Source organism: Rhinoderma darwinii, chromosome 9, assembly GCF_050947455.1.
Source record: "Rhinoderma darwinii isolate aRhiDar2 chromosome 9, aRhiDar2.hap1, whole genome shotgun sequence".
Taxonomy (NCBI): domain Eukaryota; kingdom Metazoa; phylum Chordata; class Amphibia; order Anura; family Rhinodermatidae; genus Rhinoderma; species Rhinoderma darwinii.
Genome location: NC_134695.1, coordinates 106,385,955 through 106,401,101, shown reverse-complemented (window position 1 = coordinate 106,401,101; position 15,147 = coordinate 106,385,955). Strand labels below are relative to the sequence as shown.

Sequence of the window (15,147 nt, the reverse complement as noted above, 5' to 3'; positions counted from 1 at the left end):
AAAAAGAAAGTGCACCCTTAGCTCTAATACCTGGTATTGCCCCCTGCGGCATAAACAACCTACAGAAGGTGTTTCTTATAAATGTCTACCAGTCTCGGACATCGACTGGGAAATTTTTTTTCCTACTCCTTCATGGAGAATTTTTTTCAGCTGTGCATCAAATCCCACCACACATCTCGAATCGGGGCTTTAATTTAGCCATTCAAGGACCCTTCGTTCATTTTTTTTTTCAGCCATTCCTTGGTGGATTTACTAGTATGTTTAGGGTCAGTGTCATGTAGTCTTAAACCATAAAATTTTCACACCCATGCTTTACAGTTCTTCTAGGGAAATTGTACGTGCAGCACTGTGATGTGCGGACTGCTGCAACTCTTTAACGCCCAAAACGTTGCTACGTTCTATGCAGTGGTGTGATCAATAATATAGATTAATTGAAATAAAAATAATTTACTTCACCTGCATATTGGTATGCCGACCTGCTATTTTTTTCTGTAAATGAATATAATTTACTTATAATGGGTCCATCAGGTTTCCATCGGGTGTCTAAACTATCCTAGTTGACAAATAGCAACGAAAACCTAACAGAAGTGTGAATAGAGCCATGGATGTGCTAAGTAGACATGTTTCGTGGACTTACTGTGGTATCAGTCCTTCATAGAGCGAGCTGTTTCGGTTAAAGTAACGGATCCAGTTGTCGTACACACTCAAGGAAGGGCTCACTGGTGTTTCCACCTATAAAGATTATGGGAGGGAATGGTGAGCAGTGGATCAGTTGTGGTAACTATTTCTGCCTGTCGTGGACATGTATTACAAATATGCCTGGCTAACTTTCTAATCCTATATTGCACACAACCTTACCTGGACCTAGTCCACCGGTCTACATCTAATGGTAGCTTATATGTATATTTTGTTTGAAAAAAGATGTAAGCAATAAAGGCTATATGTGACCTTCTATGCTACCTCCCTGGTTATGAGCCCTGTTTAAACTCAATTCTCATAGGACAGGAACCACCGCCATTCGATATCGCAGTTTTTTTTGTAGATCTTTGTTCTTGCATAATTGTAATCATTGGTACATTTAGGTTTAAGCCCTGAACCTTCTTGTTGGGTTTTCAGAGAGCCCAGGAGTAAAAGGCCATCAACGTTTGATTGGTGGGTGTCTAGCCCCAGGAACATAGCTGACCAGCAGAGTGTAAGAGCAACGGTGCTCCAGCTTTAATGGGGCTGAGCTGCAGTACAGAACAAACTGATGTTCCTATGTAAACAATGAAGAGACAGTACAGTTTGCTGATTGACAGGGGTCTGGGAGTCTGACCCCAAATGATCAAACATTGAAGGCCTTTTCTGAAGAGACAGGCCATCAATGTTTTACTCCCGAAAAAACAGTCTATTTGGTTACTACTTCGGCAAACTATATCCACACAACTATATATATATATATATATATATATATATATATGAGACTATTGACCTTTCTTGCCTGTCAGAGCCGTAGCTAGGGGTTTAGCACACGGGGGGCGAAACATATCTGAGTGTGCCCCAACCCAGTGGGCCCCCCCAACGCATTTTTACAACTGAAGAGGCGGATTCTAATTATAGTGGTCATTATTCTGAGGGTATGTTCACACGCTGAGAGGCAGTTACGTGTGAAAAGACAGACTGTTAACAGCTGCCTCGTTTCACACGTAAAAGCTCCTCCTCGTAATTTACGAGGCGTCTGAGACGCTCGTAAACCTTGAGCCGTGCTTCATTGATTTCAATGAAGAACGGCTCAAATTACGTGGCAAAGAAGTGCCCTGCACTTCTTTGCCGAGGCAGTAAATTTACGCGTCGTCGTTTGACAGCTGTCAAACGACGACGCGTAAATTACAGGTCGTCTGCACAGTACGTCGGCAAACCCATTCAAATGAATGGGCAGATGTTTGCCGACGTATTGCAGCCCTATTTTCAGACGTACAACGAGGCATAATACGCCTCGTATACGTCTGAAATTTGGCCGTGTGAACATACCCTGAAAGAGCAAGAGTGCTGCATATGCTGCTATATTTACCATTCTTACTAAATTTAAACATTTTTCTCTGACAGAGCAGTTTGCATTAGAAAGTGTTGCAGACCTCTCTGAAAGTAAATGGCAGGATATATAGCACTCATCAGCCCTGTATATACCAGCCATCACCCCTGCATATAACCCCCATCTTCCCTGTATATAACCCCATCATCCCTGTACAGTATATACAAGCCATCATCCCTGTATATAACCCCCATCATACCTGTATATACCAGCCTAACTAGTATGTACAGGTAAGATGGGGGTTATAAACAGTGATGATGGCTGGTATATACATGGATGATGGGGGTTAATGCAGGGATGACGGCTGAACTACCCATCATCCCTGTATATAAAAATCATCATCCCTGTATATACTAGCCATCATCACTGTTTATAACCCCCATCTTAGCTGTATATACTTTCCAGGCTGGTATATACAGGAATGATGGGGGTTCTATACAGGGATGATGGCTGGTATATACAGAGATGATGGGGGTTTTATATATATATGGATTATAGCTGGTCTAGCCATGATCACTGTATTTAACCACCATCATTCCTGTATATACCAGCCATCATCCCCGTATATAACTCCCATCATCCCTGTATATACCAGCCATCATCCCTGTTTATAACCCCCAACATTCCTGTATATACCAGCCTGGCTGGTATATACAGGGATGATGGGGTTTATATACAGGGATGATGGTTGTTATATACAGGGATGATGGGTAGTCCAGCCATCATCACAGCATTAACCCCACCATCCCTGTATATACCAACCCATCATCCCTGTATCCATCCACTTATTGGGGAGGGGCGCTTGCTCACCCTCTCCTCACACGCAGGCTTCTTCTGCTCCTCTCTGGTGGGCAGCGTCAGAGGTATGTTCTAGCAGACGTGCCTAGCGTGCGGTCAAGGCGGGAACGGTGGCGGCCATGGCAGGAGCGGTGGACCCCATCACCTCAGTGGGCCCGAGGCCCCTGCCCCCCCCTGCTAGCTATGCCACTGTTGCCTCTGCATTACATGCTAGTGATAAGCTGATACTTTACCTGTTTTGCAGCAGCGAAAATGACATTCTGTACTGGTGGCGTCCCTTGAGCTCTTAGTGTTGCATTTGCTGGTTAGAGACAGAAATATCAGAATACGATCAGAAAACTGAAATTAAATCCGTGTGTTCTGTAATCATTATTTTATTAGATTAGCGTTTCTTAAAAAGCACAATATCCTGCCCAGTCTCGTAATCCCTGACCTGGGACTACATTGTAAATCCTTTCCTGCCATACGGTTAAGAAAGCTTCAGTTTTTTTTGGTGTTCACACCTGTCAGTCACATTTTGCTCAGTTTTCTCATTTATGACATGATCATAACTAATGAAAAAAAAAATTATATAAAAATGCATCAGATGTTATCAGTTTTCATCATTTGTCACCAGTCTTTATAGACCCATTGTAAAAAAAAAAATGACATTCCATCATTTTCATCAGTTACCATCAACTTCAAATAAAAATGAAGTTAACTGGGCAAGGGATGAAAATATGGATGACAATGGGCCTGTCCACATCAGCGTCAAGGTTTCTGTTGATGGGTTCGGTTCCGTCAGACTTTCCGCTGGAGGAACTCATCAAAGGAGAGTCAAACGGAAACCATAGCTTCCATAGCAAACCATAGGAAAAAAAAAACCTTTGCAACGGACAGGATGCTTTTTGAAAATTGTTTTGCACAACAAAGCCCATTGACTTCAAAAGGATCTCTTATGTCATTAGGTAGAGCAGTGGTTTCCAACCTGTGGCTCTCCGGCAATTGGAAAACTACAACTCTCAGCATGACCTGATAACCATAGCCACCTGCTGGGAGTTGTAGGTTCCCAACAGCTGGAGAGGCACAGGTTGGAGAACACTTAGGTAGGGGAAGTAAATCTCACAAGTTTCTGTCTTTAGACAATAGTATGCCTAATATATTAAAGAAAAGATTCTCAAACAAGAGTCGTTATTTACAATGCAAAAGCTACTTGGGATTCTACCAATTTCCTTAAGACACTAGGCAATTCACACTGTAGCAATTCTTGCTTTGATATATGTATTTATTGCATCTAATATAATATATATATAGTATAGTATACTTTCTGAACCTTGAATAAAACCTCCAAAGACTTAAAAGTTCTCAAGGTTGAAAGGTATAGGAAGGAGATCAGATTAAAAGCACAGCAATGACAAGATCCTTTCAATTGCTGGAACTGGTTTTGGCATTACGTAGCGTCATTAATAGTAAGACTAGTTTCCCATGGACGCCTGTATTATGCTCGTGTGAAACCGGATAAATTGTCTCTAATATTAAGTATAAAATGTCTCATATATCATTCGTAGTCTCAAAAAATGTCTCGGCTTAATTTGGCCACACCACCCGTGTCGGTTTTCTGGACTCTATTAGCCATTTTTCAAATTTGCGCTTATACATTTTTCATGATAATATACAATCACATATGACACATATTTACCAAAAACTAAAATGTAATAACAATTTAACGACAACTTATCACAGTTACTTAATTGGTCCTCACCAAACACAGAAATGTCCACATTGATGTATGCTGCAGTTCTGTCCCGTAGCTTACTATAGTAGTCCTACACAGGAAAAGAACGAAGGTTTTCTGTTAAGGCAAAAAAATCTAACAAACTTTTTAGTACTTCAAAATTAGATTTCACCTGACCCATTCTTAATAGATGACACCCACCTCAGAGTAGTAATATTCTAATTACCCTGGCCAAGGGAGAACACTTTTAGGGACTCTTTTAACTAAGGTTTGAGGACCTCTACATACTCAAGCAAGCAATCTCCCTCAGGATGCAGTCACATATGGCATACTTGCTTTGTACCTTCCGCAGCACAAACATACGCTGACAAAAACTTTACAATGTATGACTATGGGCAAAATATTCTGCAACACTGAATTTTCTTTGCATGCATCGAAAAAATACTCTGCGAAAATACAAAGCAAGTACTCCACTTGTGATTCATTTAAAATCTGAAAATTCAGGTTTGTGTGCAATGTAATACATTGTCCTGCTCTCTTCTCTTCCCTAGTGATCCAATCTGCAGTCTAAGATGGTTAGATGTCTGCCACTGTTCGGGTATGTTCACACGGCTTATTTACGGACGTAATTCGGGCGTTTTACGCGTGGAATTACGCCCGAAAATACGGCTTGAAAGCGTTGACAAACATCTGCCCATTGAAAGCAATGGGTTTGACGTTGGTCTGTTCCCACGAGGCGTATATTTACGCGTCGCTGTCAAAAGATGGCGCGTAAATAGACGCCCGCGTCAAAGAAGTGCCTTGTCACTTCTTCAGACGTAAATGGAGTCATTTTCCATTGACTCCATGGGAAAACAGCTCCATTTACGTCCGTAAAGGACGCTGCGAAATAGCGCCTCAACATGCCATGACGGCTGAAATTACGGAGCTGTTTTCTCCTGAAAACAGCCCCGTAATTTCAGCCATTACGGACGCTGCCGTGTGAACATACTCTTCCACTGAGGAATAAAATAGACTCGATTCACACCCTGTCTTTGTGGTGTACTCCCAGAATATATTCTTGGAAAATCTCCCAGGGTATACCCAGATGTGTCCATAGACTTTAGTAGTCAAATGTTTGCCAAAAAGGAATGCTTTTATGTTTGTTCAGTATATGGAGCCCAAACTGCATTTAAAAGAGCAGTCCACTGTGCTTTTCGAAACAACTGTAATATAGTATCATTGCCAGGCAAAAGATGACATGTTATTCTTACCTCTACAAATTCTGTAGATCCAATTAAACCAAATTCTTCTGCACCCCAGCTTCCAAAAATGATTGTTCGACGTGGGCGCCATTTGCCTATTAACAATAAGTACAATAAGTATAATGAAATATGTGGGTTTTTTTGTGTTCATGGGGTTCTGCGCTTAATGTTAGGGTAGGTACCCACTTGTGTGTGGTTGCTGTGGCAACAATTGCAAAATGTATACTGAGAACCTTATGTTCAGTTTTAAAAAACTTTGCTTAGAAAAAAATAGAAAAGACAGCGATTCCCAACCACTCTCCAGAAGGCAGCAGCAGCCAGATCTGTCACTCTTAGGCTGGGTTCACACGACCTATTTTCAGGCGTAAACGAGGCGTATTATGCCTCGTTTTACGCCTGAAAATAGGGCTGCAATACGTCGGCAAACATCTGCCCATTCATTTGAATGGGTTTGCCGACGTACTGTGCAGACGACCTGTAATTTACGCGTTGTCGTTTGACAGCTGTCAAACGACGACGCGTAAATTGACTGCCTCGGCAAAGAAGTGCAGGGCACTTCTTTGCAACGTAATTTGAGCTGTTCTTCATTGAACTCAATGAAGAGCAGCTCAAGATATACGAGCGTCACAGACGCCTCGTATATTACGAGGAGGAGCATTTACGGCTGAAACGAGGCAGCTGTTTTCTTCTGAAAACAGTCTGTCATTTCAGCCGTAAATGCCTGCTACCGTGTTCACATACCCTTACATTAAAAATGTTAAACTGATTAAATTGAGGATGTGTCATTGCAGAACTTTACAGATTTGCCATCAGTTGCCTAGATAGGTGAAGTGGTGGCCATTTTAATTGTCATTAGGGTTTTCCAGGAAAAAATATAATAAAATAATGTAACTGAGAACAAAGGGGTAACTTGAAGCTCCTAGGTTCCAGTACAAAACCTGTAAGGCCCTGTTTACATCACATTTTGGCCCTATGTTTAGCATGCACGTTGGAAAAGTTCCCTACGTACACGCTAAACGTGTCCATAGGGCTCCATTAGCCTGATGGAGTCCAAACGAGTGTCCTTTTGGCCTCCGTCGGGCTGGTATTCCGTGGTATACCTTTTTTTTGGAGGATGGAATAACATAGTATACTACGCTATTCCATCCTGAGGGATCCCGCAAAAAAAAACATATGCACGTGGGATGCTTTTTTTTTTTTTTACATCCGTCACATGTATATGTTGAACGTATAACATCAGGTAGTGCCTTGCCTGTGGATTCCAGCCCCTCTGAAGCCCCTGATGTCACTGTCCATGTATGAACAGTAATGTCAGTGGCTTTCAACAACAGAGTCGTCACCCCCCCGGCCAGAGCATTGGTAGCGCTGTGGCCGAGGACTCCGGGACTGGAGAATGCTCTGGCCAGGGTCATCTCAAAGCTCATAACATTATTGTCCATATAGACAGTGATGTCAGGGGCTCCCTCTTGAAGCGAAATCGCTGACAAGAGCATTGCCAGCACTCTGGCCGGGATTTCCAGGCATCTCAATGCCCCTAACGTTACTGTCCATGTACAGACATTGACATCAAGGGCTCCGTCTTGGAGCGGAATCCCCGGCCAGATCGTTGCCGACGCCCTAGCCGAGGTTTCTGGCATCTTAAAGCCCCTAACATTACTGTCCATATATGGACAGTGACGTCAGGGGATCCCTTTAGGAGCGGAATCCCAGGCCAAAGCGTTGCCGATTCTCTGTGGATAGGTGATAAATGTTAACTGTAGGGAAAACCATTTTAATTCTGTCCATCCTGACAATATTGTTAACCATCATAAATCATACTTTACTTGATTAGAACTAGATATCTTATCCGTAAATATCCCTCAAAGTCCACCCTACATCCTGAACTCCTTGGTAATCATACGTTATAACATTCATTTACCAGACTGGACTGACATCAATAACGAATAAGCAAAAGTTTAACCCATCCTAGTTATTGCTAAGCATTCACGCCAGGAATACAGTAATAAAGCATTAGATGACAATAATAAGGCATGTACCTTCTTTGACCTTGGTTCCAAGCACCCTTGTAACTTCCAGCATGACTGCGGTACCGCTGCTGGGGTCTATAGCTCCGTGGACCCAGCTGTCTCTGTGATTGCCGTATAATATATACCTATCTGTAAGCGCACACAAGATATAAAGATATGAGCTGCTGTGTAACATTTTAGGATATGCGGGTAATAAGAAAAAGAACCTAAGGCCTCTTTCACACGAGCATATTTGGAAATATCCGTAATATTTGGAAATATCCGTAATACGGAATCGTAATAAGGATGTATTACGGATGATATTGCATCAGTATTTCCTCAGTATTACAGATCCGTATTACTGATGTCTTTTAGGGAGATAAATGAATGACATTAGACCGCATTCACACGGCCGTTGTTTTCATCTGTAATTACGGATCCGTAATTACGGTTGAAATTACGGACCCACTCATTTCTATTGGCCACGTACACCTTTCCGTATATTTACAGATGTGTGTCTGTGCCGTATAAATGATCTGCAAAATATAGAACATGTCCTACTCTTTTACGCAATTGCAGCACGGACTTCTATGGATGTGTATGCGTAGCCGTCGGATCCATATCTGCGGACAGTAAAAACCCTTAAGATCGTGGGCATGAGGCCCATACCTCCCAATCGTCCCGAATTCAGCAGGACAGTCCCGGATTTCAGGCTGTGTCCTGCTGTCCCGGGCAGCCGGTGGTATGTCCTGGACTACTGGTGTCAACTGTATCTGTGTCCTCAGGACGCAGGTACAGTTGAATCCAATGCTGAAGCATGGAACCGTCAGTTCTCTGCTTCAGCATGAGTACAGAGGACTCACCGGGCACAGTGCTACTTTAAGCGGAGAGTCCGGGGAAGCATGGGCAGTGACGTCAGTGGCTCCTCCTGTAGCAGAATCCCCTGCCAGAGCATTGCCGACTCTATGGCTGGGGATTCCACTCCTAGAGGGATTCCTTGACATCACTGACATCACTGTCCATATATGGACATCAGTGGCTCCTCCTGTAGAAGAATCCCTGGCCAGAGCGTATCCCTGGCCAGAGGGATTCCCTGACTTCACTGTCCATATATGGACAGTGATGTCAGTGGCTCCTCCTGGAGCGGAATCCCCGACCATGGTGTTGCTGACACTCTGGCTGGGGATTCCGCCCCTAGAGGGAGTCCCAATGGCTATGGGGTGGTATTGCTATCTACAGGAGGGTGGCACTATCTTTAAGGGGTGTGTGGCACTATCTACATGGTCACTGTGGCACTATGTGGGCACTGGCACTAGGGGCAGCTAAGGGGGCATTATACTGTATGGGGGCATTATACTGTATGGGGCAGCAAAGGGGCATCATACTGTATGTTGGCAGCTAGAGGGGCATTATACTGTATGGGGCAGCTATGGGGCATTATACTGTATGGGGCAGCTACAGGGGCATTATACTGTATGGGGCAGCTGTGGGGGCATTATAGTGTATGGTGGCAGCTAAGGGGGTATTAACGTGTATTGTGGTAGTTATGGGGGCATTATAGTGTATGGTGGTAGCTATGGAGGCATTATACTCTATGGGGAAATCTATAGGGGCATTATACTGTATGGGACAGGTGTATTGCCATTTCTATTGATGGCACAACCGCTTTAAAGGGGAAGATCACTTTTTAACAAAAAGGGTCCATTAGACTAGCTTCATAATTTCAATTGCTTGGAAATATAATGCAGTAAATTATAAACAATTTGTGGAGTCTCACTAGTTTTTACACCTACAGAGTTTTTAAAAATAAGAACATAAACAAGCAAATGATTGTAAATGATCCACAGGTAATAAGGAGTCGATAAAACAATCAACTCTGGGTCTTAAGGTCAATTGCACAATGAAGAACAGTACAGAGTACAGTGTACAAGGCAATGAAAACCTAAATCAGGGATTACAACATATTAAAATGGACATATTTCAGTAAAATCAGCCAACAATCTAATGTCTATAGGGGCTCCCTAACTGTCGACCAACAGCGGGTATCAAGTGGAAAGAAGGATATTCTTTGTTCTGCTGGGAGAAGAGTGGGAAAAATGTGTATTATTCCCCACTGCCCACTGAATAAAAAAAGCATTCTTGGTGGCGTCAGGAGAAATAGCTGCCGGACAAACGAGCATTCTGCTGACAGGCATCTCATGTGTATGCTGATGGGTCAAGCTTCTGATGAATAAAAAATAACATGGCTGCAAAACGGGAAACATGGAAGTTTGAACCAACCAAGCAGAAGATGGGGGAAATAGATATGGACAGAATTAGTTATTTTGATCATTGATCAAATGAAAAGAAGGAGAAAAAGAACAGAACGGATGTGATGAAGAATGCAGGGGCCTCTCCTACCAAGGAGGGGCAAAAACTATTATAATCTTTTAACACTTAAATGGATGTTTGTTAAATATGTTATTCTCCTTTAATAGACATCCAGTCAAATCAATTCTACATTGTAACATCTTTTCTTGAACCTCTGTGTTGTGCTGTTCCTCTGTTATTCCCCCTGGAAATGTATGTATAAATTGACAACTGATTCTTACCATTCCCTCTGTGAATAGGCCTTGTCCTTACACATTTTAACACTGTCCAATTACTGCTGACAGTCAGAGTTTTGTAGGGTTACACCATATTGTCGAGTGAAATAGCAACACCCAGTTGTCAATTTATTCATACATTTCTAGGAGCAATAACAGAGGAATGACACAACACAGAGTTCTACTAAAAGATTGTCCGGAATTGTTATCTCATGGGGAATACAAATATTTACTAAAATAGACATATTCGGAGAGGTGACAGGTCCACTTTAAACAAAACGGTGGTAATTCTCTTACCAGGCTCCACGCTTCCTCTGATAATGCCCATCACATTTGCTGAAGGCTTAATTTCTGCGTAATTATATACATTGACCTGAACATCGCTGGTGGAAAAGGAGGATTCAAGAGTTATTACTATGATTAGATATACAGGCTTATATTTACTGTGCAGATAATTATTCACAAATAGGGTGAAGTCACACGCGGCAGATTTTGTTGCAGAAATTTCTGTGACTGAAAATCACTTCCATTTATCTAAATGTGGTTGTTTCTGCAAGTTTCATATCGGATGAATGAACTGATTTTCAGTCACAGAAATGTCTGCAATAAAATCTGCTGGGTGTTACTGCACCCTCAGGGCACGTTCAGACGTGGCAGATTTGCTGCGGAATTCTACTGCACAGAGGCCGCAGTGGAAATCTGCAGCAGACTTTTTTGCTTTGGTTTCTATAGCTTTTTAGTTAGTGCGAACGTTGCGGAAAACAACTGCACGAAAATGAGCTTACATTCCGCAGCATGTACAGTCTGTTGCAGAGAAGCAGCGGATTTTGACTGCAGAATTCAGGCTTGGTAATGTAAAGGCTAAAAACTACGGCAAGTACGCCGCAAAATATCCGCGAAGTATGCAAATTTTGCTGCAGATTCATTCAATATTTACTGCGGATTTGCGGCGAAATCTGCAGCGGAAAATTTCTGCCACGTCTGAACGTGCCCTTATGCCTTTTTCACACAGTGCATATTTTCTGCAGATTTTGTATGCATTTTTTAAGCCAAAACCAGAATTGGATCCAGGAGAGCAGACCTAGAAGGCCGTCCTTTATATATTTCTTTTGTTTAGGTTCCGTTCCTGGTTTTGACTTAAAAAAATCATGTAAAATATGCAGCAAATCTGGTCTGTCAGCAGGGCCTTAGGCTGGATTACGTCCGTAATTGACGGGCGTATTTCGGCCGCAAGTCCCGGACCGAACACAGTGCAGGGAGCCGGGCTCCTCGCATCATAGTTATGTACGATGCTAGGAGTCCCTGCCTCGCTGCCGGACAACTGTCCCGTACTGTAATCATGTTTTCAGTACGGGACAGTTGTCCGGCAGCGAGGCAGGGACTCCAAGCGTCGTACATAACTATGATCCTAGGAGCCCGGCTCCCTGCACTGTGTTCGGTCCGGGACTTGCGGCCGAAATACGTCCGTCAATTACGGACGTAATGACCTCGTATGAATCCAGTCTTAAGGTTCTTCTACATGCCACATTTCCTGGCTGGTAAACGAGCACCGATGGACGATACAGCGTATCGATCAGCGCTTGTTAACTCCATTTCTGTATGGTATTGCATCTCAGCCCTATTCACTTCAAAACATGTGAGCTGTAATACCAGACACAACCTATGCACAATAGTGGTGCTGTTTCTGTAAGAAAGCAGCCATGTTTTCTAATCCTGTACAACCCCTTTAAGGAATTTGTCTGGATTTGACAGCCATTTGTTAAATGCCCTATGAGAGCACATTGTGCTGTTAGAGCTGGTGCAACCACTCTCTATTAGCTAAAGAGTCATATCAAGTGGATCTCTCAGTTCAGTCAGATAGCAGTGGGTAGAGTGGTTCCGCAGGTATACAATCTTATAACAGCTTGTCTCAAGGATAGTCACAAACATAGGCTCTGTGCTCATCTGAGCCATTATGTCCATTGTAAGGTCATAGAAACAGGATACCGAAAATAACTGAAGTGCTGGATCCATCACATGACGGACACCAATGGCGCCCGATGGTACCCACTGATTTTAATGGGTTTCGTCAGGTTTCTGTCATGGTGTCCGTCATTTACCTGAACATAATAGCGCTGAATGCTGCGCTATTTTGACAGAGATTTTGGATGGAATCTGCGAAAGAGGCTCCTAATGGAGCCTCCAACACAGATGTGAACATAGTCTAAGGGTCACTTCATACAACAACCAGTGTAAAAATCTATGGTGATCTTAGTTCACTTCAATAAAACTGTACGGGGTTGGGGTGTTGCAGTCGTAGTACTCAATATATATTGATGTATTATGACCATCTGAAACGGGCCTTAAATGGGTTGTCCAAAACAAAAATACATTGAAACCTAGTATATATAGAGGGGCGTCCTGTCACACATATTATTTGGATTTTTATATTTTTTTAACCCAAAATCATTTACAGGAAATACTCAACTGTTACTAAATCTGTCTAAAAAGTAAGTGAATATAACAACCTTGTTTTTTTTTAAATAAATAAATAAGTAAAAAACCTTGTTGATCATCCTGGATCCACTATTACAGCGATCAGCTGTAAATTGTGGGGAAACCTGTGCTATTTTTTACGGAAGGTTTCTACGGGACGGACACCTTCCTGTAGATATACGGGAAGGTGTCCGTGGACAATAAAAATGAATGGGTCCTTAAATGCGGACCGTAATTACAGTCCGCAATTGAGGACGAAATCTACGGTCGTGTGCATGGGGCCTTAGTGTTCAATATCCCTGCAGTGGCACCACAGGGGAAATTGTGAATTACACAGTGCCCTTTGCAAAATATCCATGGAGCATTGCCCTTAAGACTCCCTACCTGCTGGATCTCCGCAAGGAGAATTAGTACCTTCTAAGAACAGCGCCTTCAAATGGCTTGTCCGTGTCTTGCAGGAGAGGTGCAAGAAAAGCAGAGGTGTTTGTTATAACTGCTCTCGACTCTGGCCAAGGATATATGACTCTGGCCATAGAGTATTCTAAAGTAGACAACTCCTTTAATGTTCCCAACAGAACAACACCAACCACTTAGTAATTTCATTTCACACTTACTACACATATCTTACAAAGTATTAGCATCAAGGCGAATAAGAAAATCTTACCTCCCACTGAATCCTCCACCTGGGTGAAAACCAGGCCCTATGTTGTATTTACATGACAAGCCACCTTGCCAGGCATCGTCAGCTTCTGTACCATTCAGTTGACTGTGAGAGTAGAAGTGACGCGTGTTAATGAGAGCACATAACACATAGTTCTGATTTCCTGGACTCTTCTAACAAACTAGGTATGGTAGATATAAATTGTGTAAATGTAATCTTAGTGGTTGTACAATTTACAATCAGTGAGATCAGAGGTGCACAACCTGTGAGTCTGAACAGCACGTTGAACCCCAGAATCAGACATGTGCGTAACATGTCCTAGAATACAGGGGGTAGCTAAAGGGGGAGCAGAGGCAGCAGTATGTCCAGGGCACTTGTACCTGAGGAGGGTCAATACATCAGTATTATAAATGGCACAGCTTAAAGGAAACCTGTAACCAGCATTTCACATATTGAACTCTACTTAGTCCCTCGCTGGCCACTGCTGTCAAAAGTTTATTGCCGTTAGCCCCTCTCCTAAACTCCTCCTCCAACCGTAAATAACGGTCTTCAAACATTTAGCTCCTTTTATGGTAATAATCTGGCAATCTTGTTTGTTCCTCCTATTATGCCTGCCCACCACCGAAAACTGGCCCGCCGTGAATACCAAAATCCCGTCTGAGAAAGGGCGCATTCGCCAGTCATGTATAGTCCGATACACTTCCCTGCTTCGTCCAGGCCTCAAATCTAGTTATTGCACACGCACCAGAACAGGACATCGATGCGCAAGTGCGGGATTTCGTGTGTGCAAAATCTTTTTTTTCTCCATTCCCCCAACCAAAAGAAATAAATAAAAGTTAATCAAGAAGACCCATGCACCCAAAAATAGTAGCGATGAAAACTACACATGTCCTGCCAAAAACAAGCCCTAATATGGCAATATCAACGGAAAAATAATAAAGTTATGGCCCTTGGAATGCGGTTATGCAAAAATTTATTATTTTTGTTTAAAAGGGTTCTTATTGTGCAAACGTAGTAAAACATAAAAAACCTATACATATGTGGTATCGTCGTAATCGTACCGACCAATAGAATAAAGGTTACATGTTATTTATCTCGCATAGTGAAAGGCGTAAATTTAAAATGTGAAAAACAATGCAGGAATAGCGTTTTTTTCCAATTCCCTCCCCCCAAAAAAGTTAATAAACGTTAATCAATATAATATATGCACAAAAAAATGTTGCCATTGAAAAATACAACTCGGCCCGCAAAAAACAAGCCCTCATACGCCTATGTTGACGGAAAAATAAAAAAGTTATAACTCTTTGAATGTGTAGATGAAAAAAATAAAAAAGAATGCTTGGTCATTAAGGCCAAAATAGGCATGGTCGTTAAGGGGTTAATGGGTTTATCCTACCAAAGTCTCCCAAAACCCCCAACAAATAGCCCTTCTGGCTCGTAGAGGTGGTCCTGTGCATGGGATCTCCCCCTATGACGTCCATATTCCCCAATAGCCACATAGGGGTGCAAAACCTTTAAACAGCTTCTCAAGGTAAGGATACTGCGCACAGCAGCCCACATCTCTGCTAACTGGAATCCTGTCCGTATCATTTT

The 15,147-nt window shown here is 42.5% G+C and overlaps 1 protein-coding gene across 1 annotated transcript in view; it reads right to left on the bottom strand.

Annotated features, from left to right (window-relative positions):
- NAALADL1 (N-acetylated alpha-linked acidic dipeptidase like 1) overlaps positions 1-15,147 on the bottom strand; it is a 50,131-nt gene that overhangs the window by 22,543 nt on the left and 12,441 nt on the right. Inside the window, exons 7-13 of the mRNA XM_075837157.1 lie at positions 13,558-13,659; positions 10,716-10,801; positions 7,864-7,983; positions 5,837-5,922; positions 4,611-4,674; positions 3,103-3,170; positions 638-732 (exon numbers count right to left, since the gene is read on the bottom strand). Coding sequence (XP_075693272.1) covers positions 638-732; positions 3,103-3,170; positions 4,611-4,674; positions 5,837-5,922; positions 7,864-7,983; positions 10,716-10,801; positions 13,558-13,659 — 621 coding nt within the window. The remainder of the gene's footprint in view (positions 1-637; positions 733-3,102; positions 3,171-4,610; positions 4,675-5,836; positions 5,923-7,863; positions 7,984-10,715; positions 10,802-13,557; positions 13,660-15,147) is intronic.